A 23,193-nucleotide genomic window follows, 5' to 3' on the forward strand; every position below is an offset into this window, starting at 1 on the left:
CCAACAGAATCTGGGGCACCTGATTGGCTCAGCCAGTTGAGTTCTGACTCTAGATTTCGGCTCAGGTCATGATCCCAGTGCTGTGGGATGGAGCCTGGAGTTGGGCTCCGTGATGGTGTGGAGCCTGCTTGTGATTCTCTCTGTCTCTCTCGTTCTCCCTCTCTCTACTCCACTTCCCCTCTCACCATCTCTCTCTAAAACAAATATTTTTAAAATTTTTTTAATGTTTTTTTATTTATTTTTGATACAGAGAGAGACAGAGCATGAGAGGGGGAGGGGCAGAGAGAGAAGGAGACACAGAACTGGAAGCAGGCTCCAGGCTCTGAGCTAGCGATCAGCACAGAGCCTGACGTGGGGCTCGAACCCACGAACGTGAGATCTGACCTGAGCCGAAGCCGGAGGCTTAACCGACTGAGCCACCCAGGCGCCCCTAAAACAAATATTTTTAAAAAGTAAAAAGAAAAGCAGAATCTTGCCCCCAAGGAGTTTACAAGTTTGGGGAGGTATAAATAACCCTAATACTAAGTAGAATGAGATGTGTCCCATTTTAACAACATGCAGGCAAGGCGGCCCTTTTTCAACACTAGCACTCTACATTTGTCAAATATCATGGTCTAAGGTATTTGATTAGCTACTATACAATTTTATGTCTAAGGGCACCTTGGGGGGGCTCAGTCGGTTAAGCGTCTGACTTCGGCTCAGGTCATGATCTCACAGTTCATGAGTTTGAGCCCCACGTCGGGCTCTGTGCTGACAGCTCAGAGCCTGGAGCTGCTTCAGATTCGGTGTCTCCCTCTCTCTCTGACTTTCCCCTGCTCACGCTCTGTCTTTCTTTGTCTCTCAAAAATGAATAAACGTTAATTTTTTTTTATTTTACGTCTAAACTTGCTCTAAACATCTATGACCTCATCGATGGTAGATGGAAGTTCAGGCTGAATGCCACAGAGTCTAATTTTATTCTATTCTGTGAATCTAGGGATACTTCGACTCTGCACCAACAAATTTATTCAGTCAGTAAATTGATACCTTCTACTTCTCTCTCCACCCTTCAGGATGTACCTAAAATCCTTTCTTTTATTTCCAAATTATCTGCTAGAGAGTTTAGCTCTGCCAGTGTTTGTATAATTAGCTCAATGTTTATTTGTTTTGGTTACTTTGTGGCAATATTGTGGCAGCCAGCCCCTGCAAGGACCTCGTCCTCCAAGGACCCTTGTCGTCCCAGAGTTTACAGGCTCGGGGGAAAGAGAAAACAGTGGTCAAGAGTTTCAACGATTGTATGTAGTGTCCCTCCAAAATCTGTGTCCACCTGGAGCCTCAGAATGGAACCTGGTTTGGAAATTAGATTTTTGCAGACATAATCAAACAAGACCACCCTGCTGTAGGATGGGCCATGATTTATATGACTGATGTCTCTGTAAGAGAAAAGAGAGGGAGGCTCAGATAGACACAGAAACACCCAGGGAAGAAGCCTTGTGACTTCACAGGAAGATAATAGAGCAATGTAGCTACAGGTCAGGGAACAGCAGGATTGCTGAGAAGCTGAGTCAAGCAAGGGAAGGAGTCTTCCCTAGAGCCTTCAGAGAGCATGACGCCACTGATAGCCTGATTTAGGACTCCCAGCCTCCAGAATTCTGGGAGAAGTTTCTGGAAATAAAAGTAGCACCGTCATTTTTTAAAACTTCTCCCTTTGCTCCTCACCTTGAGCTCCCAGCACTTTGTTTAGATCTCAGCTAGAAGAGCTATTATATTTGTCATTATCTGTTTATATAACCATCTGTCCTTTATAATGTGGGCTCTGTGAGAGCAAATACTGTGACTTAGTTATTTTTATATCCCTGGAACTTCGCATGGAACCTGGCCTCCGGGATTTGATTTATAAGTGATTGCACTGATATATAAATAAATGAGTCAGCAAATGCATGAATTAAATACCTTGTTTCTGCTCCATCTTCTCGGCCTGTATTTGGCCTTATATAATTGCCTTTCTCTCTGGTCTGACTTAACATATTTGCTTTTTCTTTTTCCGTGTGGTCTACTTAACATGGACAAATATTTTTCTATCAGTTGTACCAATAAATTTTTGGAAAACGAGTCTCTCCCTCATGAATTTCTTTGTTTACATGTAGAGCCATTTTTTTAGTTGCCTGCATCTCATGGAAATGCTAGCCGGGTTGGCTTTGCACCTTTGGAGGTAATTCTCCATCATTGTCACCATCATTGTCACCATCAGAACCATCAAATGGTTGAGAGCAGGCTGTGCTGTGTTCCATTTAAGTGGGAGGAAGGCCATGAACAACAGTGACCCCTTCTCTAGATGAGGTCACCACCTCAGTCAGAAAACCACAGACCGGCCCCAGAATTGACGAAGATGTATAGATGGCCATGGAAAAATACTTATATTTATATAAAACAAAGATGTCAGGACAGTTCCTGAAGTTTATGAGAAACGAGGCCCATTTTCTGAACTAGAACTAAGACCTACAACCTCTCTATGAGCTCATGACCAACCAGACAGCCCTATATTGTATTGGAATTGGACGCTCCCCCAAATGCAGCGCCCATGTTCTCTCTGGCCAGTGTGGATGCCCTCACTCAGGGAGGAGGGAAGAATCGTCACCTCTCTGACTTATAAAAACGCCCTCGACCACCCATGCTGATCTTTCCACAAACCGGAGATGGTTGTAATCGTGAAGTAAAAGCATACCCAGCGAGGGACAAGAAGCTGATGGGTTTTGAAACATGCTTCCCTAAGCCCAGCTGACAGGCAGCCTGAATGTGGTGGACTCTTGAACAGGACCAGTGTTCCAAGATGCCGGCTGAGAGCAGGATGAGAGACGGGTGGAAAGGGAGAGGTTAGTCCGGTCTATAGACGTCTAAGAGGAGGGAGTAGTAAAAAGAAGTAAGGGGCGGGGGGGTTGGCAGGAGAAGTCAGCCTTGGATTGGGAAGATGGTGGGTGAGGAGGGGAGGAAGCCCACGACTTCATTTTTCAGGCAGGAGCTCCACTGGCCAAGTTCATCCTTACGATGGCTCCTTAGCTCAGTATTTGTTCCAGTTTGTGACGTCAAGTCTCAGTCTCCCTGAAACCTAATTTGCAGAAATATAAAAGCCCTCTTATAGATAGATGATTGATAGATAGATAGATAGATAGATAGATAGAGATACCGTTTGCTTGTCATTTCCTGTACCGATATTTTATGGCATATAATATAATCATTACCAAGAATCCATCCCTACAACTAAACAAAACTTTTACTGTCGGTACCAAATGTGTCGTTTCCATTCTGAGCTTTTCTTTTTAATCTGCTAGAATACATGACGCATTTTCCTGACATTTTCCCTCTTTACGAATATTACTACTTAGGAGTTTCATTTATCTGTATTCTTTTGATTTCCTGCCATAGCACATATATTTATAAAACAAACAGTATTGTTAAGTTACTGTAAATGCTAGTGATAATAAATAAGTAAACAGTAAAAAGTAACTAAACAATAAAAAGTAACATTTGGTATGCATGGGAATATTTGGGAATAAAACAACATAAATGTTTCTTATTATTTTTTCTGGGTTAGTGTTTTGCTGGTTCAAGGCCGAGCGCACGGAGAGCCTAGTTGGCGGGCGGGTAGTGCACTTGGTGGGCCTCTGCTGCCATCTACCGTCCGTCAGGCACCAACGCACCGCTCCCTTGATTGGAAACTCCGTCTGTGCCTCCGCCCGCCAGGTTCCCCCTTATCTTCTTTCCATTTTTTTCCTTCAGTTAAAGCAAAGCGAAGCCAATGCAGACACCAAAGAGAAGCTCCCTTTGCGACTTCGAATCTTTGAAAAATTTCCAAACAGACCGCAAATGGTGAAGATCTCAAAGCTTCCTTCAGATTTTACAGTTCCTAAAATCAGGTATTAACATATTTATTTCATCGTCTGTGCCAAATACACTGTCAGAGATTTATCTGAAATCTGCACCAGCAGATTTTTTTTTCTATTTTTCAGTTATTTACGCTTCTCCTCTCTCTACCTCTGTTTTAAAAACTACGACCCCTTTAAGCAATATGTTCAGAATAGTCATTTGATGGCGGCCTCAGCCGAGGCGAGAAATCTGCTTCTTCCTGCTTCTCTCTGAGATGCTCCTCAGGGATTCGACTCCCCGGGTACCCGGCGCGGGTGCCCACACTGCAGGCAGCGCCAACTTCTGACCTCCAACACACAGGATAAAGTTGCCTCTTGAAGCCTTTGAGTTTCAAGTGAGTAGAGAAATGCCACCTGCCAGGCTCCTGTCCTGCTGGAACAGCATTTGTTTAGGACGTCACGTCTGATGCCACTATCGTTTGTCTTTCACGTTTTTGTCAAGTTTAAAATTCTTTTTTTTTTAATGTTTTATTTATTACTGAGACAGAGAGAAACAGAGCATGAGTGGGGAGGGTCAGAGAGTGAGGGAGACACAGAATCCGAAGACAGGTTCCAGGCTCTGAGCTGTCAGCACAGAGCCCGACGTGGGGCTCGAACCCAGGAACCATGAGATCGTGACCTGAGCTGAAGCTGGATGCTTAACCGACTGAGCCACCCAGGCGCCCCGAGTTTAAAATTCTTTAATGCATCTTAGAGAACAAATAGTACATCACAGAGACCTGCTCAAAAGCAAGCAGCCTGTTATCAGTGTTTCTCTGTGCGTCGTAAATCAGCCTAACTATTGCAGGGAGAACGGTGTGTCGGTCCTCCTCGTCTTTAACCTGTGCTTAATTTAGCGTGGATACAACTTAGAAGGAAAATTCTGGTGACTTGGCTTGGCCAGCACGCTCGCCTCAGGCTCTAACGGCTCCTTGTCTTCCCTTTTAACAAAAGAAACAAGGCATTTCCTGCTTACACTGATTTGATTTTCTACCACTTTGCCCTTCAGTTAAGCATTTGCATAAAGGATGTGTTAAAATGCTTATCTTTAATAATTAAAGGATATTATTTCAGTTGTAGCTGGAAAATCACAAACAGAACCAGAATAGTATGAAATACAACATTTTTATGTAACTGGTCCTGAAAACAACCCTGTGGCAAGGCCTATAAATATATGAGGCTGGATGTGATACCATAATATTTAAATTCAAATGGAAATATATTTGCATTTCCGATTAAAACAATTTTTTAACTTGAAAATAGGAAGTAGAGGGGCACCTGGGTAGCACATTTGGTTAAGCGTCCGAATTCCGCTCAGGTCATGATCTCATGGTTCGTGAGTTCGAGCTTCACATGGGGCTCTGTGCTGACAGCTCAGAGCCTGGTGCCTGCTTCAGATACTGTGCCTCCCTCTCTGTCTCTCTGTCTCTGTCTCTCTCTCACTCTTTCAAAAATAAACATTAAAAATTTTTTAAGAAAAAGAAAATAGGAAGTATAAAAGTCACATATTAGATTCAAGATTAGTGGTTTTATGAAAAGGTGTTATTTGCATTCTCACCACGCTTTGGAGATCAGATAAAGCACATTTCTCCTGAGTTATTTTTAATCTTTAAATGTAAAATTATCTCTCGGGAATTCTTATGATGAGTGGAAGTTCAGAGAGATGAACTAATTCTTCTAAGTCGTAGAGGGGAATGAAAAGTATCTTATTACCACAATGGGATTCAAAAACATACCATCAATGACTGAATATTATTGCTTAAAAGTTATTTCAGAGACATTACTCTTTTTAAACAAAATGACTGAAGATTCAGGAAGCTTTCTCAAAATTAATTATTTTGCTAATTAAATTTAAACACTGCTCTTGGCATGATCTTTCTTTCTTCCTTCCTTCCTTCCTTCCTTCCTTCCTTCCTTCCTTCTTTCCTTCCTTCCTTCCTTCCTTCCTTCGTTCCTTCTTTCCTTCCTTCCTTCCTTCCTTCCTTCCTTCCTTCCTTCCTTCCTTCCTTTCTTTCAGCAGCAGGCAGAAGTTACTAGAATATAAGATTAGGCATGAAGCGTAGTAGGAAAGCTCTCTTTACAGCGAGGGGACTTGAGAAAGGGAACGCACCTGTGTCATATTTTCTCTGAACTTTCCTCACCTTTATCTCAGCTCAAGCAAGTGCATCGACGTAAAACCCCACCACGTGCTCCATTTTATTAACGATGCCTGACCCGTGCGTGTCTGTACTTCCTTTGCAAAGGGAGAGTTTCATGAAGCAGTTCATCGATCGCCAGCAGCAGGACACCTGCTGCCTGTTTCGGAGCCTCCCGCCCACCTCCTCCTCGTCGTGCGATCACTCCAAACGGTCCGCAATCGAAGACAACAAATACATTGACCAAAAAGTAAGAACCCACTGTTTCAAATTACCAAAGTTTTCCTGAGCACACATGTTTTATATAACTGCAGCGGTTCTGGAATCTAAGGTCTCAGAAGAATAATGGAGAAAATGATTTTGTTCCTAGAAGAGATCACTAAACCTAACACTGGTATATTTATGAATTTAAGTTTCGCATTTGTACACGTCAGCTTTTGAGCCTTGCCGGGGGGCAGCCCCGTGACTTTGATGGGTAGAGAGCATCCCAACCCTGCATTTTCTTACATGCAGAAGGGTTCTGATTGCCAACAGTCAGTCCGGGTTTAACGGTGGCCTATACGTTGCTTTTGCAAGAGAGCATGTTTATTCCAGTTATTACATGAGAGAGAAACACCAGAACAAGTTTCTATAAAAATCAGTCAAGGGACCTGGGGGGCTCAGTCGGTTAAGTGTCCAACTTCAGCTCAGGTCATGACCTGACCGTCCGTGAGTTCGAGCTCTGTGTCAGGCTCTGTGCTGACAGCTCAGAGTCTAGAGCTGCTTCGGATTCTGTGTCTCCTTCCCTCTCTGCCCTCCCTGCTCATGTGCGCCCTCGCTCTCTCTCTCTCTCTCTCTCTCTCTCTCTCTCTCAAAAATAAACATTAGAAAAATAATCAGTCAACATAGCTACCATTTATTAAGTGCTTAGTATGTGGCGGGAATCACCGCTATGCGTTGTCTTAATCACATTGTGATTTATCTGTCATTGAATAGTTGATAGGGAATTTTTCTCCTCAGGTTCCACAGTTAGAAAATGAACGACCAATAACAGAGTTTGTAACAGATTTTAAACGTTCGAATCCGCAGAAGGGTCCCGTTCACTTGCAAGCGTTTTCCTTTGGAAGTCCTGGTTCCCTTTTTCTCCCATTAAATTACGGCCCCCCTTTCTGTTGCTTAGAATAAAATACGTATTTCTCATTATCATATGAAGATAAAATACCAGCCCCCTCACCCTCTTTCCCCTGCTCTCCGGTCCACAAGGACCAGACTTTCCCCACACGCCTGCCTTTCTTCTCTGCTTCCTTTCCCCTGCCCTCCCCTCCACCCCGACTCAGTGGTTTTGTTCTTAATCAGGATGATCATGAACGCCTCGCATTACGTCTCTTCCTGTTTATTTTCTTTTAGACACCTACAGATGTTACTTCTAGATTCCATCATTGTAGATGACAAGCCTGTTGCCAGGATCTTTCTTTTTTTTTTTTTTTCATTTGATTAGAATTTTTTCTTTGGTGCTTGGTTGGTTGGTTGGTAGGCTTTCTGGTTTGGAGAAGTTTTTAAGACTTTCTACGAATCCTTGGGGCTCAGAAGCCTTACCAGGATATACTTTGTGTGTCGTTAGTCATCAAAACTGCCCCAAATCAGGAGTCTTTTCGGTTCGCAGGCTGACATGTTTGTCAGGGAAATGTCCATTTACTATTTGTTCAATTATTACTTTTCCATCTGGCCCTTTATCCCCCTCTTACTTTTTCCGTCACAATTGCCATCTCTCTGTTTTTCTTCTGTGCTTCGAAATATTTGTTCCACTTTATCTTCCAAGCCACGGAATTGATGTCAACTGAGATTTTCCTTTGCTTCTAAGTTTTAAGTGGAAAAAAATCACACAGTGGGCGTTCATGTGCATGTGTGCACATACAAGCAATCTTCTTACCCCTCCTTAAAGACTTGACTGTCTTTTAGAAAATTGTTATTAGATTTGTCACATTCCTTGTCCACAATTGTTGTATTTCATTCAATACTGCATACAGGGCATGGATGCAAAAGCACACGTGTTCGTGGATGATCGAGTGGAAGCCGAGCGGCCTGGCCTCAACCACGCAGTTAGAAACTGCGTTTTACGTGCTGGAACACAGACTGTTTCTTTTTAAAGTTTATCTCAAAGGCAGACTTTAAGCCAGAGCTGTGGAGTGGCCCCAGCCCAGGCCGTGGCTGTCATGACGGCCTCCAGGAAGAAGGCCAGGAGCTGGTGGCCACTGTGCCCCAAGTGGGCATAAATCCATAACATGCTCTTTTAAGTCACTGATATCATTATCCCACTGGACACACAAAATTGAAACTTTGTCCCTGACAATTTATTTTCGCTCTGAAAGCAAATATGTTTCTCACATTTTCTGAACAGAATATTTTGAAACCGGTGAGTAAAATAAGGACTCTTGGCAGGTGTGTGGGGGTCCCGGGGGGAGGTCTGGGGAGAATTTGGCACACCCTGTCACCCCTCTGGGTGCCCCCATCTCCCTCCCCCAGCGATCCCTGCTAGGTCACAGTCCCAGAACTTCAAATGCCATTTCTGACTTCTTTAAAGTCTTTATACTTTTGTGGCTTCTTTCTCCTTCCTCATTTAAAAGTTATTTTTAACTAACTGAAAGTGAGATAACAATTGTAGTTTTACTCCATAATCGTACAATTGTGTCTTTCTTATAATCTCCTAAAATCTAATGACCTAGCACAGACACTGCTCCTCGGTAGTACCCAAATCACTCAGCATCTTAAAAGGGACCAGAACTGGGGCACCTGGGTGGCTCAGTCAGTTAAGCATCTGACTCTTGATTCCAGCTCAGGCCATGATCTCACGGTGTCCATGAGTTCGAGCCCTGAGTCGGGCTCTGCACGTTGACTGTGTGGAGCCTACTTGGGATTCTCCCTCTGTCCCCCCTCTGCCCCTCCCCAGCTCTCTGTGCCTCTCTCGAAACAAATAAATAAACTTTAAAAAAATAAATAGGAGACACTAGAGTTTTTCGACGACAGCAGGCATCCCCCAATCTATAAGGTTGGTTGATTCAGGCACGCAGTAGGTGATCTTGTACAAGGAAAATTATCCGTGATGGTTAGTTATCCGTCATCCCAGACAAGCCTCGTTGGCCCATATCTGGATAATCTACAATGAGGAGAATATTATCTATCCCCTCGTGAGCTTCTGCCTCTGGGGACATGCTCCGGTTGGGAGGGAGGGGTGTGGAGAACAATTTTCTCTTCACCTCGGTAGCCACGACGCTAGCCCGGCAGCTCCGTGAAGGTTTGCCCATGCTACCGTTCCTTCCTCGAGCCGTGGCTTCGTTTAGGCTGCCGGCAAAGTCAACGCCGCTCCTTAGACGTTCCGGTGTTTCCAGTTCCTGGCCGTCTTCAGGAACACTTGAGATGTGTTGTCTGTGTGAAGCGCCGTTAGCCCAGAAAACCCAAAACAGAGAAGCCCGATTAATGAATGACAGCATGAGGACGCCCGAGGGGAGCAGAAATTGAAGAGGAAACAGTCTTGTGTTCGTATTTTTAAATATGCCAAGCCTTTTTTTAACTTTTATTTAAAAACCCTAAAGCCACATAAAGTAACATCAACACATGACAAAAATCCTGAACAGAGACCATTCCCCTCCTGGCTTCTGGGGAGATGGTTTTCAGCGAGCGCTTGGAAATTTCTGCGACAGCCCCGCTGCCTCTGGAGAGGCCGGGCAGTGTCACGGGGGTGGCCGGGTTTTCGCTCTCCATGAAGATGCTCTCGCAGCTGTGCAGCACAAAGTGAGGCTGTTTTTTCCTCAAAGAGCAGTAAGGCATCACAGTGATGCCTATGACATGAAAAAAAAGACCACAAAAATAAAACTTTTCCATTAATGCTGACCTTAAGGAGAAACTTCTGACTCCCACAAAGGTGACTTCTTGTCAAGGAAAATACTGAGTCCCCAGGAACCTGAAGATCATAAGTGAAGGGCTAAAAAAGAAAAAACAACAACAGAAGGCGGAGGTGGTTTTGGTGAAGCAACTAGAGAAACGTGAAGGCACAAAGGCAGGATATTGTCCAAGTCAGCACCTTGGCCTTGAACGACCGTAAGTAGTTCCGTGACAGCCTGACTTTGCAGAGACCGTGTGCTTAACAATAGCCCTGATTCCCTTTATCATGGAGTTTAAAATGCCCGTCCTTCTCCCCATAAACAGTAAGCAAACAGAAACGTAATATCTTTAAGTTGTTGTTGCAAATCCTAAAGGAAAAAGACGGAGGGGCACTTGGGGGTTCAGTCGGTTGAGTGTCTGACTCTTGACTTCAGCTCCGGTCATGATCTCGCAGGCTGTGGACTCAAGCCCTCCATCAGGCTCCGCACTGACAGTGCGGAGTCTACTCAGATTCTCTCTCTGCTCCTCGCCCACTTGTGCTATCCGTCTCTCTCAAAGTAAATAAATAAGCATAAAAGAAACCAGAGAGTATTTCTCTGACAGTAGAGCAATGTCTGTCCCCTTTTTTACCTCCCCCCTTACTGCCACACATACCCAGCAAGTTCCACAGTGAGCCTCCACGAGTGTCAGCTAACACGTGTACAAAGTGAGGGAGGTGACACAAGTAATTACTATCTTTTCTTTGCCCTTTTCATTTCCGTAAGTCTTCACATTCACTCAGTCATTCAACAAATGTTTATGGAACACCAGTTACTCGTCTTGGACTCTTTGGGGCCATGAGACGTCAACCCTGAGCAAGACGTGAGCCGTGCCCTTTAGAGGCTTTTAGTCTCGTGGGGAGAAACACGTGTAAATGCGTGAGAGTGAAAAGTGTTACCGGAACCTGGGACAGGACCCCTCCCAAGAGCAGGAAGCGTGAGCATCACAGGAGGAAGGTGCTCCCGGCAGAGGGAAGCGTGTGGAAAAGAACAGGACGCACAAGATGCTTTACGTGACTTCATGAGAAACAGGGTAGAGCGGTGATTGTGACCAGTCGTGGTGGTGAGTGATGAAGGTTCCAATCCTCAGCTACCAGAGATCATTCATATTTTCAGTGTTTGTCATGAGGATTAAATAGTAGGATTATATGTTAAATACCACATGTTACCTGCCTCTGACGCCGGGGAAAGATTACTGATCCCAAACCACACCGTGAATTTGGACTCAGCAAATAGACTTACATTCATCAATCAAGACAAAGGACTTTTACATCAACAAATTAACCTCCGGTTCTAACAGTCTAGTTAAGCACACTCTATGAATTATTGATTTATTTTTCCTATTGTTCATGAATATGATTTTTTTAAGTCTGATTTTTTGTGATATTTCAGTTCCTACCCTCACTGTCTACATAGTGTCTTAGACTCTCAAGAAGTAAATTAAATTGCTCTGGAAATACGTACTCTTCACAACGCCTTGTTGATTGCCAGACAGCATTTTGTATTTTCCTATGTGATTATAGAGTATTTGATGATTTGTTCCAGTAACTATGTACAGAGCAAGTTAACTGATGTATAATTTTCAGGATGAACATTTACTCACCGAGAGAGAGAACAGCCCACTTTCATCGTTAGGGCTTTTACTCTTCTGATAAATTGTCTAAACTACTAACGCAGTGCCTCCACAGTGCCACCCAGGACGCATCTCTAGGAGGAAGGTGGGGGATCACATGGCATCACCCCAGGGCTGATGGCAGAGTTGCAAACCGTGTGGTCCGGGGGAGGGAAGAAACGGTGTTCACCAGACCAAATGTGAAAACCCTACGTCCTTCCGTCTTTCACTTACAGGTGCATTAGTCGATCATTGTCCATTTATTCACAATAATGGAGAGAAGAAACAAAAAGATACAAAATATAAATGAAAACTTTTTCTTTCATTTTTGTTGACCTTTGCCGTGTGTTTTCGAGCTCAGATCAAAATACAGCTGAGTTCGAGTGCACGTCTTTTCATCCGACAGCTATTTCTCAAGGGTCTTTCCATGCACACGGTGAGCGGAGGTCCGGATAAAAATCACATCCTGCTGTCAACTAACATGAGGGAGAGAGTCCTGATGAGTGATTCTTTTGACAGAATATCTAGTGGTGTCATCATTGTCATCATTTTGGGTCTGGGATTGTAAGTGATTTGCTTGCGTTCCATCGACAAGCATCAGTTGAAGTTCAAAAACAAACGCGTCTAGGATCCAGCGTCTTCTGTAGGTTACACAGAAGGCTTTTGACCACAAGTTTCCGGTGCTGTCTCCAAAGCAGTTATCAAAGCGCTGAGTTTGCAACTAATCCTATCAGTGAAAGTTATGTTTAACTCCTTTCTCAACATTCTCCTCTTTTGAGTATAGTTTACTCTTAAATTTTACTTTCCATGAAGGGTAATGCCGGTCCCAATGTGCTACAGTTGTGGCCAGACCTGGGATACGTGGACCTGAAGTCACACACAACTGAGTCGTAACTGGAGAGCAAGCGCGGCTCCCTTGTGCTCTCGGAGGGCCTGGGATTTCAGAGTCACCAGCAGCTGCGTGGTTAAAGCATCTGGCATTTTCTCCCAGAATCATAAATCCACTCTTTTCTTTTTTTAATCTCTGCAGGTTTTTGGTCTTTGTCTTTCTGTTTACGTGAGCGTAAGCCTGAAGTGAAATGCTTAGATATAGATTAGAGCGTATATCATAGTTTCTCACCAGCAGGTAGTGACCTTGAGCCTACCTGTTTTTGAAGTCACTGCTTCTCCCTCATCTTCTGAATCATCGTTCTCATTACACCGGTCTAGCTGATGTGTAAGTTGTTAGAGATTTGCCCGAATCTCCAATGCCAGAAGCTTGAGCGACTGAAGCGTTGTCCTGCAATCCAAGTGCGAAACCCGTCAAACCAATTAAGTTTCCAATCACCTGGTTTCCGGTTTCACAAGATTTTCCTCCATATCAGGTGAATGGGTGCATTTCAAAATAAACAGTCCTCCTTTGTCACTTTTACCTGATTCACATTTGTTATTTTCAAAGATTCACTTCAAAAGAAAAAAAATGTAGAACGGAAAAGAGTCATCTTTAATATTAGGCAATGGATTCATTCTCTAAACACAGCTCAAGAACAAATTGCAGGCAGTGCTGGGCCGTGGAGGGGAATGTGGAGGACAAGGAATCCACCATCCTTACCCTAGGGAGCTTGTGATCTAGTGGATTTCACAGAAAGATAAACAGGGGTTTCACACGCAGAGCAGAAACCGATGGGTATGGGGTGGCCCGGGCCCCAAAGGCAGACTGTGAAGGTTGTGTGTGTGTGTGTGTGTGTGTACATATTTATATATTTTTACACTTTTATGCCTGGTATTTTTTCAGGGTTCAGAATTTATAAGGTTGAAATAACAAGATCAAAACTCTTGACCCATCATCTCAAACTCCCTTTTCACAAAATCCACATTGTACGGCATGTTTCAAAGCTTCATAACATGCTGTTATAACAGCATCCACCTTCGTATACGTTGTAATGTAACTATTTTAATTTTGCTGCTGCCCACACTAATCACCTTTTAAATTCTTTCTTTCCAAGCATGATGTCAATTTTATAAAAGGTTGATTTTATAGAAACATCCTGCCATACACATGATCTGTCCTATGCACCATGGGATTAGTTTTCCGTTCACAGGTGCATGAAAAATTAAAATACGGCTGAATGATGTACCTGCCACTTTCAACCTATGTAATTTTAAGTCATTGCTTATTTCCAATTACGACATTTGATGTGGGAGACTTATTCAATAAAGCGGCTAATTACGATAATTACACTACACCTTTCTAGCAGAAAGGACGTTCATCAAGCCCTGTTCGTTGGACCATGGTTTTGTGCTTTATGGCGATATGTTTTTATAAGTGCATTTCCATTTAGGATCACCTGTTAGTATTTGCAAAATTAAAAAAGAAAAAACACGGCTCTCAAACCTTCCCTCTGTTGCAAACAGAAATATATTGTTAACAACTCCAAATCAGGAAAAGTGAGCCGACCCCTTAGAATATCTGTGGTTTTTCCATCTCAAGTAAATACTAAGGCGTCATTTTGAAGGAGGTTTTCAGAGTGAGAGTTCAGCCTGAGCTGTTCAGCCTGAGCCCAGTAGCCTTCCACAGGAAGCCACTGTTCCCTGATGGTCCAGGGCTACTCCCTGGTGGCAGAATAAATCAAATTAATATTCTGCTTAATTGAAAGTTGTGATGGATCCCAGATTTCAAGGAATCAATAGATGTAAAATACAAATACTCTTATCATACTGGTATTAATAGGAGACAAAAGTTATTGATCTCCTTTAGTGTTTCAGGGTCATTATTCTGGCATGTAAATTTTTAAAAACATTTTTTAATGTTTGTTTACTTTTGAGAGAGAGAGAGACAGAGTGAGAGTGGAGGAGGGGCAGAGAGAGAGAGAGAGAGAGGGAGGTGCAGAATCTGAGGCAGGTTCCAGGCTCTGAGCTGTCAGCACAGAGCCCAACACCAGGTTCGAACTCACAGACCATGAGATCATGACCTGAGCTGAAGTCAGACACTTAACTGACTGAGCCCCCACACACCCCTTGGGGTCATTATTCTGAAAATCAGTTATGCATATACAGAACAAAGGTAAAATGTGCTAGTTTAGATTTTGTGTTAGGATTTGGGATAAGCAAGTTATATATATAAACCAAATCTTTCAACCATAAACAGTGTTTTATTACAGTATAGTTTGGAAAATGCATTTTTTATACTGTTAAGCCTCCTGACATTCTACATACACATGGTTCAGTGATGAGATTTGAACACTGAGCTGTATAATCTAGACTTCTAATTATAATTTTTTAATTTACAATTCGGGTGACCTAAAAATATAATTTCTATGAATGTCAGATTTCTCAGCTGTGAAAAAGAGATAATAACACATACCTATCAGTACCAAATTGAAAATTAAGTTTCAAATATGTGTGTGATATCTTAGCATATGATCAAAGAGCCAAGAAAATTAATAAATATTTGGAAGATTTGAAAACCACAGTTGACGAGCTTCATGAAGTGGGCATTTATACAATTCCTCATTTAGCGACTTGAGAACACACATTCTTTTTTTTTTTAAGGTTTTATTTACTTATTTATTTATTTATTTATTTATTTTGAGGGAGAGATAGAGACAGAGAGACAGAGCACAAGCAGGGGACAGCAGAGAGAGAGAGAGAGGGAGACGCAGAATCTGAAGCAGCCTCCAGGCTCTGAGCTGTCAGCACAGAGCCCGACATGGGGCTCAACCTCACCAACTCAGATCATGACCTGAGGAGAATTTAGACGCTTAGCCAACTGAGCCATCCAGGCACCCCAAGATCACACATTCTGATTGAGGCACACTGAAATGACTAACAAAACATGACCACTTACATATCACAAAGGAATTTTAAGCATGAACCAAATCGCTATGCTAGAGAAGACATTATTTAACCAAAGTATAATAAAATTAAAAACTAAATAACAACCAGAAAAACACCAACACTTTTCAAAATTTAAAAATCACTTCTAGGGGCACCTGGATGGCTCAGTCAGTTAAGTGTCCAACTTCGGCTCAAGTCATGATCTCACAGTCCGTGGGTTCAAGCCCTGTGTCAGGCTCTGTGCTGACAGCTCAAAGCCTGGAGCCTGCTTCAGATTCTGTGTCTCCCTCTCTCTGTGCCTCTCCCCCACCTGCTCTCAGTCTCTCTCAAAATAAAAACATAAAAAAAAAATTTTAAATCACTTCTAAATAATTTAGAGAACATACAAGAAACTGCATGGAAATAAAAAGTTTTCCAGAACTGAAAACTAATAAACACTATATGGGTCAAACCTATGAGAAAGAGCTAAGGCATTTTTAGAGGGAAAGTTACAGCCTTGAGTGCATATTTAGCAAAAGAATAAAGGCTGGCACTAATCATCCAAATATTTAACTCAAGAATTTATAAAAATATCAACCAAGAGGGGTGCCTGGGTGGCTCAGTCGGTTAAGCCTCCGACTTCGGCTCAGGTCAGATCTCACGTTCGTGGGTTCGAGCCCCACATCAGGTTCTGTGCTGACAGCTCAGAGCCCGGAGCCTGCTTCCGGTTCTGTGTCTCCTTCTCTCTCTGCCATCCCCCTCTCATGTTCTGTCTCTCTCTGTATCAAAAATAAATAAAAAACATTAAAAAATTTTTTTTTAAATACCAACTAAGAAAACATTGAGACAGTGGAAGGAGAAAAACACAAATTTTAATCAAATGGGGGAAAAAAGCAATAAATAATATTAGTAGAACTAAAGTTTTCTTCTTTGAAAAGACAAATAAATATGATAAATCCACAGCAAAATCCAACAAGAAATAATTAAGGTGTCTTCTGGCATAATGATAGAGCATTGGCATAGTTTTTTTCCATCTCCTTGAATTCCCACGTGAAAGTAAGCAGAATACCTAGTAACAACCAAAGTCCATAGACAACATTGACATCAAAATGAGGTAACCCACAGACCGCAGGTAAACGCGGCCGAAGACAAACCCGTAACCACAGGGTGCGCCTGGGGACGCGGTCTGTCTGGAGTGCTGTACCACACACCACGGGCTATAACTGACGAGTCAGATCTGGTGTCTGGGTCTCCTTCCTGCTTCACAGGTGACCACCTTCTGGCCGCTTGTTCATGGGACAAAAAGAGGGCGGGCTCAAGCCTCTTCCTCTTCTGATGAGCACAAGTGCCGTCTCGGGGCTCTGTCCTCCTGGCCTCCTCCTCCCAGAGGCCCCATCTCCCAATACCTTCCCGCTGGGTGACCAGAGCTTTAGCACATGACTTTGGGGATGTAACACGTCGTACTGGTGCCCGTGGAGAGGAAGCCAGTCAGTTACAGGGTGTGGAAAGTCTAACAGGACCACACCTGCCTGGCTCCACAAAAGAAGAACAGTCAGCAGGGGAATCAAACCTGAGCAGGCCGGTGACAAGAGGGACGGGGGGGGAAAAGTAGATCCCAATGAGCTGGTGGTGTCTGTCCCCATGACAAAGCCAGGAAATCTCTGATGGAAGGCTGCCAGGGGGACCACTGTGTGAAAACAACAGAAGAAGATGCTCTGAAGCAAGAAGGAAGTGCTAAACTGTTCAGGAAAACTAATTGTGCCTAAACATGAGCAACGGAAATTTCTCAAAGCCAAGTTCCCTACAAAAGTCGTAAGAGAAGAAGAGTAAGGAGCAGAATCCTGCCCCGATAGGCAGTGAAAGCTTACCATGAACGTTCCCGCGAACGGCTCCGACTGTAGCATTTATGTGGCAACAAGAGTGAGAAGACGTGCGTGGCTGGAGCTGGAGGGGGGTCACGCGAGGGGAGACAAGTCAGGCAGAGAAAGGCAAATATCACAGGAATTCTCTCACGTGTGAAACTTAAGGTACGAAACAGATGACCACCAGGGAAGGGAAGCAAAAGTAATACAAAAACAGGGAGGGGGACAAAACGTCAAAGACTTAACTACAGAGAACTAGGCGAGGGCTGCTGGAGGCGCTGTGGTGGGACGACGGGCTACGAGGGGGAGGGGCATGAAGGAAGCCACTTGATGAGATCAGCACTGGGCGTTACACGCAGGGGATGAGTTACCAGAATCTACTCCCGGAATCGTTATTGCACTATATGCGAACTAGCTTGGATGTGAATTTAAAATTAATTAATTAATTAATTAAAATTTAAAAAGACCTACAGATTACATAAGGCTAGAATAGCAACAAAAGTAAGAAATTCATGGGGCGCCTGGGTGGCTCACTTGGTGAAGCGACTGACTTCGGCTCAGGTCATGATCTCACGGGTCGTGAGTTCAAGCCCTGCATGGGGCTAGTGTGGACAGCTCGGAGCCTGGAGCCTGCTTCAGATTCTGTGTCTCCCTCTCTCTCTCTGCCCTTCCCCATTCTCTCTGTCTCTCTCTTTCAAAACTAAGTAAATACTAAAAAATATTTTTAAAAAGTAAGAAATTCATGCATAAGGTGCTAGAACTCAGGAAAGAAGGACAGTTGACTTGAACAACATGAATTTCAGCCGTGCACGTCCACTTACATGCAGATTTTTTGATAAATGCAACACAGTACTATCTGGAAATGTCTTTTCCTTAGGATTTTAATAACATTTTCTTTTCTCCAGCTTACTTTATTATACCAATACAGTATACAATACATATGGCACACAAAATATGTGTTAGTTGACAGTTACTGGTAAGGTGTCCAGTCAACAGTACGCTGTAGCAGTTAAGTTTAGGAGGCAAGTAGTCAAAAGCTATGTGTGTATTTTCAACCGAATGGGGTGTCAGTACCCCTAATCCCTGCAGTGTTCAAGGGTCAACTCTATGAGTAAAACCAATGAAAACCAAACCAGACAGAACATAAAGTGATTACATACATCAGATGATGCCTTAAGAAAACCAGAAACTAAAAAAGAGGACATTTGAAGAAATTAAGAAGAAGTGAAGAAAGAAATGAAAATGATCTGAAAGAAACTGACAAATCAAAGAATTTCAGTGAAGGTCCAAGATCTGTATTATAGAGATCCTGAAAAGAAAATGAAAGCCATAGCACAGAACAGCATTAAACTTTTCTGAAATGTGAAAAGATTCTGAAGCTATATATTGGAAATACACACCAAGTAACTGAAAATATCAATCACGAATGACCAAAAATAAGACATATTCCAGAAAAATTATAGGACCTTAAAAATTATATAATTTTTTAAATGTATCACTCTTATCTATTGAGGACAAACTGAGGGGCGCAGGTGGGGAGGAGGTTGGGGGATGGGCAGTAAGGAGGGCACGTATTGATGAGTTCTGGGTGTTATATGTAAGTGATAAATCACTAAACTCTGTTTCTGAGACCAATATTACACTGTATGTTAACTAACTGGAAATTAAATAAAAACCTAAAACCAATAATAATAATAATAATAATAATAATAATAATAGGTATCAGCGCAAAATGAACAAGTGACTTATAAAGGGAAGAGCATTAGATTACCACCAGACTTTTTGTCAGGAATATTATGTCAGAAGAAATTAGAATCACATATATCAGGTACCCAGGGAGAGAATATGTCAGCCAGGTTTTTTTATATCTAGGAAAACTGACTCTCAGGGTTAAGGTCGGGTGGGGCGGCGGGGAGAACAACTACTAATCAGATGTAAGAATGTAAGTGATGTAAATACAAGGAATGTAAATTTTAGTAATGTTGTTCCTATGAGCCTTTCCTGAGCAACTTATTTAAAAACATGCTTCAAACAACCAAAATGAATTCCCAAAATGACTCTAAGACATTAACATAAGAACAAGTGGTAAACATTTTTTTCTTAATGTTTATTTATTTTTGAGAGACAGAGAGAGTGCGAGCAGGGGAAGGGGAGAGAGAGAAGGAGACACAGAATCCAAAGCAGGCTCCAGGCTCTGAGCTGTCAGCACAGATACCAATGCGGGGCTTGAACACATGAACCGTGAGATCATGACCTGAGCCAAAGTCGGCCCTTAACCGACTGAGCCACCCACGCGCCCCATGGCAAACAGACTGACTGTGGCTACACGAAGATTAAAATAAAGAGAAAAATAGGGGCGCCTGGGTGGCTCAGTTGGGTAAGTGTCCGGCTTCAGCTCAGGTCATGATCTCACGGTTTCTTGGGTTCGAGCCCTGCGTCAGGCTCTGTGCTAACAGCTAGCTCAGAGCCTAGAGCCTGCTTCAGATCCTATATCTCCCTCTCTCTCTCTGACCCTCCACTGTTTGCACTGTCTCTCTCTGTCTCTCAAAAATAAAATAAAAACATTAAAAAAATTTTTTAAAAATAAATAAAGAGAAAAATATGTAATAGCTATTTGCTCTGCTAATATGCATATAGTGCAAATGTACAAATGAGAGGAAAATAGGAAGGACGTATCCAAATGTTTTTTAATTATCCATTAATTGTATTGTTAGGATAGGTATTATAATGCTAAGACTACTATTTATCAAATGTGAAATATTGAGTAATTAGCAGATAGTCTAATGTCTGTCATCTCTGTATATTTGATAATCAAGATTTTGATGTGGAGTGGGGGGGTATGGAAACAGAAGAGATACAATGACATATGGAAGAGATTAGGACAAAACCCAGTGTCTTGAATTTAAATTGAAAATATCAGGCAAAGCCCTCGAAACACAGACCAACTCAGTAGCAATGAGTATCACTAAATTATGTTTTTGGAACCCATTTCTCAATAAGTAAACCAAGGCTTTTTGGAGAAAAATGTTAATTTGGAACAGGAAGCATATACAAGACGAGCTAGGGACATCGGCCATACTAACAAGGAAGCTTGGACAAAGACTGCTAACGTCAGGCCAACAGAACCTGCGGGCCATCTTGAAAGAACTCTCCATGCACACTGTTGGGATACCTTGCTTGACCCAACATGAGGATAACGGTTGTAATGGATTGAAACCAAATACATTTAAGTCCTTAAGTTAATCATGACATTTTTAAACTACTAATTGGTTACCTTCAGAGGATAATAGAAAACCAATTATTATATAAAAATGAATAAGTAAAGGTAAAGATACAACATTTACTTTGCCTTTTCCATATGAACTGTACTACGGAGCAACCAAATAGCGCATGAGAGAAAGTACCTCATTATAAAGGTGTTCCACCTCATAAATGAGAACCAAGTGCTAATTTTGCAAACTGAATGAATCAACAACCTAAGCAATAAGCATCAATACTACCAACATCACAAAAAGAGGAACAGTCGGGCATTGTGTGCCTTCTGATGAAAAGCTACCCTGCCACCTGGGGTTGTGCCAAAGCCATCGAGTGTGAGCCTGATTGGACTCTGGGTCCAGCTGCCAATTTGCAAGAGATCCAGAAAACGGAGGAGCACGGGAACCATGGCAGGAATGTGCACTTGGGAAAATCCACACTCACGGAAGCTACAGGTCACACGCCCAGGTCCTCCAACGATGGGGGGCGGGGGGCAGCACAAGGGGGAAGGTATATCTGTAGATTAAAAGATGTTAAGGAAATTGCCAGAAAATCAGCGAGATCCATCCATTGCTGTGTCCTTCAGCTCCAAATTATTCAACCACAAATAACTGCAAATTTGAGTCTCCTGGATTTCACGTTAAATTGCTCAGTTCTGGAAATACCTTTTAATGAAAATTTTAAGACAAAAAATATCATCTCTGTACTGCTTGAACATTTAATTTTTTAAAGTTTATGTATTTTGAGAGAATGCAAGAGCACATGCACAGGAGAGGCAGAAAGAGAGAGGGAGAAAGAGAGAATCCCAAGCAGGCTCCACACTGTCAGTGCAGAGCCCCATTTGGGGCTCGAACGCACAAACTGTGAGATCATGACCTGAGCCAAAATCAAGAGTTGGACGCCCAACTGACTGAGCCCCTGAGTGTCTCTTGTTTGAACATTTAAATTCATTTTTTATAATTCAGTCAGAGAATGTTTATCTTCTGGAGTTGGATGTATTAGATTTACAAATAAAATAAAACCACCAAAAAGGGCTTTTTCAGCTAATCTTTTTTTTTTTTCAGGGCAAACTCCATGTGATGTCATTCATACCCTTCCTTTTAAGTACTGCATGTCTGACATGTTTACATCCAGAGGAACCATTTCCTGGCACCTGCCTTAGCTGTAATTTAAAACGTCAGGTCAAAAATTACTTATCCTCAAATTGATTTCTGTATCCTTTATTTTGATCATTTCAGGTGACTGTCAGTATCTTTCAGGGCCAGAAGAGGGCACTGCAGAGCAGCGTAGCTGAGTACTTGGGACTCCCAGTGTCCTTGGCAGAAAAAAAAAATGCACAAAGCTTTCCTACAGACATAAGAAAAACTGAAGGGGTACTGGATAATCACAATAGGCCTTCTTTATTTACTAGGAAAAAAAGAACGTTAAAATATATAACTAAACACATATCTGGGCTATCACATATGTACAGATAGATAGATGACAGCTAGATGTAGACGTCGATGTTTTTTCTTTTAAAACATCCTGAAGCTGGAGACGGCTGGCCGGCCCAGTGGGTGCAACATGTAACTCCTGGTCTCTGGGTCATGAGTTTGAGCCCTATGTTGGGCGTAGAGCTTACTTTAAAAATCGGTCGTGCACGCCATCAGTCCATCCTGAGGCTGAATCTGAAGTTTTTCTAGTAGAGTGTGTATCCTTCGGCCTCCTCTGCTGCTGTCCAATCAGTTCTCAGGGAGTTCTCTGTACAGGTCAATGGTGTATTTTTCTTTACCCAGGTCAGGTTGAGGACAGAGGAGATCGGCAGCCCTCTGGCCATCAGGCAGCGCAGAAATAATTTTGGAATCACTGTAATAGATATTATCCCCAGTTTCTGCAACGGCTTTTCCTAACATGAAGGACACGGTGTTAAGTGTCGGCTGCTCAGTTACAGGGTTGTGGGCAGGTGGCTGAATTCAGACCATCGCCTTCACTAAGGGAAGACGACGAAGACGTGCTGGTGTCTTTCAAAGATGAAATAAGGGTCGTGGGGTCCAGCCCTTTCCCCAAACCTGCAGTCTCGGGGCCCCCGCAGCCTGCGCCTTTCCCATGACGGTGTGCTTAGGAACCAAAGGGCTTAAGCATCACTTCATCTGAGTCTTCTGTCCCTGACAATGACTGTAAATAACAGTCCTTGGGAGACAGGCTGTCAGCTCTCGGAGGTTAAATCAATGCCCAAAGTCACCTCATTAGGGAGGGGAGGGGATTTAAGAAAGCTAACGGATCGGGTGCCTGGATGGTTCAGTTGTTAAGCGTCTGTCTTAGACTCGGGTCATGATCTTACAGTTTGTGAGTTTGAGCCCCGTGTCGGACTCGGTGCTGACAGCTCAGAGCCTGGAGCCTGCTTTGGAGTCTGTGTCTCCCTCTCTCTCTGTCCCTTCCCCACTCACACTCTGTCTCTCTCTGTGTCTCAAAAATAAATAAATGAAAAAAAATGATAAAAATCATTTAAAAAAAAAAAAGCTTTAGCATCCATCATGGTATACAGCCTTCTGTGAACTACCCTAAAAATGTAACTTCTGAAAAAACTGACATTCATCCTTATCTCCTTGTGTGTGCACTAACTTATTCTTCCAAGAGTTCTGATGAATAACAAAACCAATTCAGTTTTTCATTATTGAAAATATATGAATGCTCCATCTTTTCCCATATGAGGGAACTCACCACTGTGTTCAATGATATTTCCCTTTATTGCAAATCTGCTGTGAAATATAAAAATTA

General features: G+C 42.7%; 1 protein-coding gene across 3 annotated transcripts in view; it reads left to right on the top strand.

Annotated features, from left to right (window-relative positions):
* The window catches only part of NALCN (sodium leak channel, non-selective), a 290,407-nt gene that overhangs the window by 201,714 nt on the left and 65,500 nt on the right, over positions 1 to 23,193 (top strand). For all 3 annotated transcript variants that reach the window (XM_029936476.1, XM_029936474.1, XM_029936475.1), the window contains exons 15-16: positions 3,757 to 3,893; positions 6,125 to 6,266. In XM_029936476.1, coding sequence (XP_029792336.1) covers positions 3,757 to 3,893; positions 6,125 to 6,266 — 279 coding nt within the window. The remainder of the gene's footprint in view (positions 1 to 3,756; positions 3,894 to 6,124; positions 6,267 to 23,193) is intronic.

The sequence above is a fragment of the Suricata suricatta genome, chromosome 4 (assembly GCF_006229205.1).
Source record: "Suricata suricatta isolate VVHF042 chromosome 4, meerkat_22Aug2017_6uvM2_HiC, whole genome shotgun sequence".
Lineage (NCBI taxonomy): Eukaryota > Metazoa > Chordata > Mammalia > Carnivora > Herpestidae > Suricata > Suricata suricatta.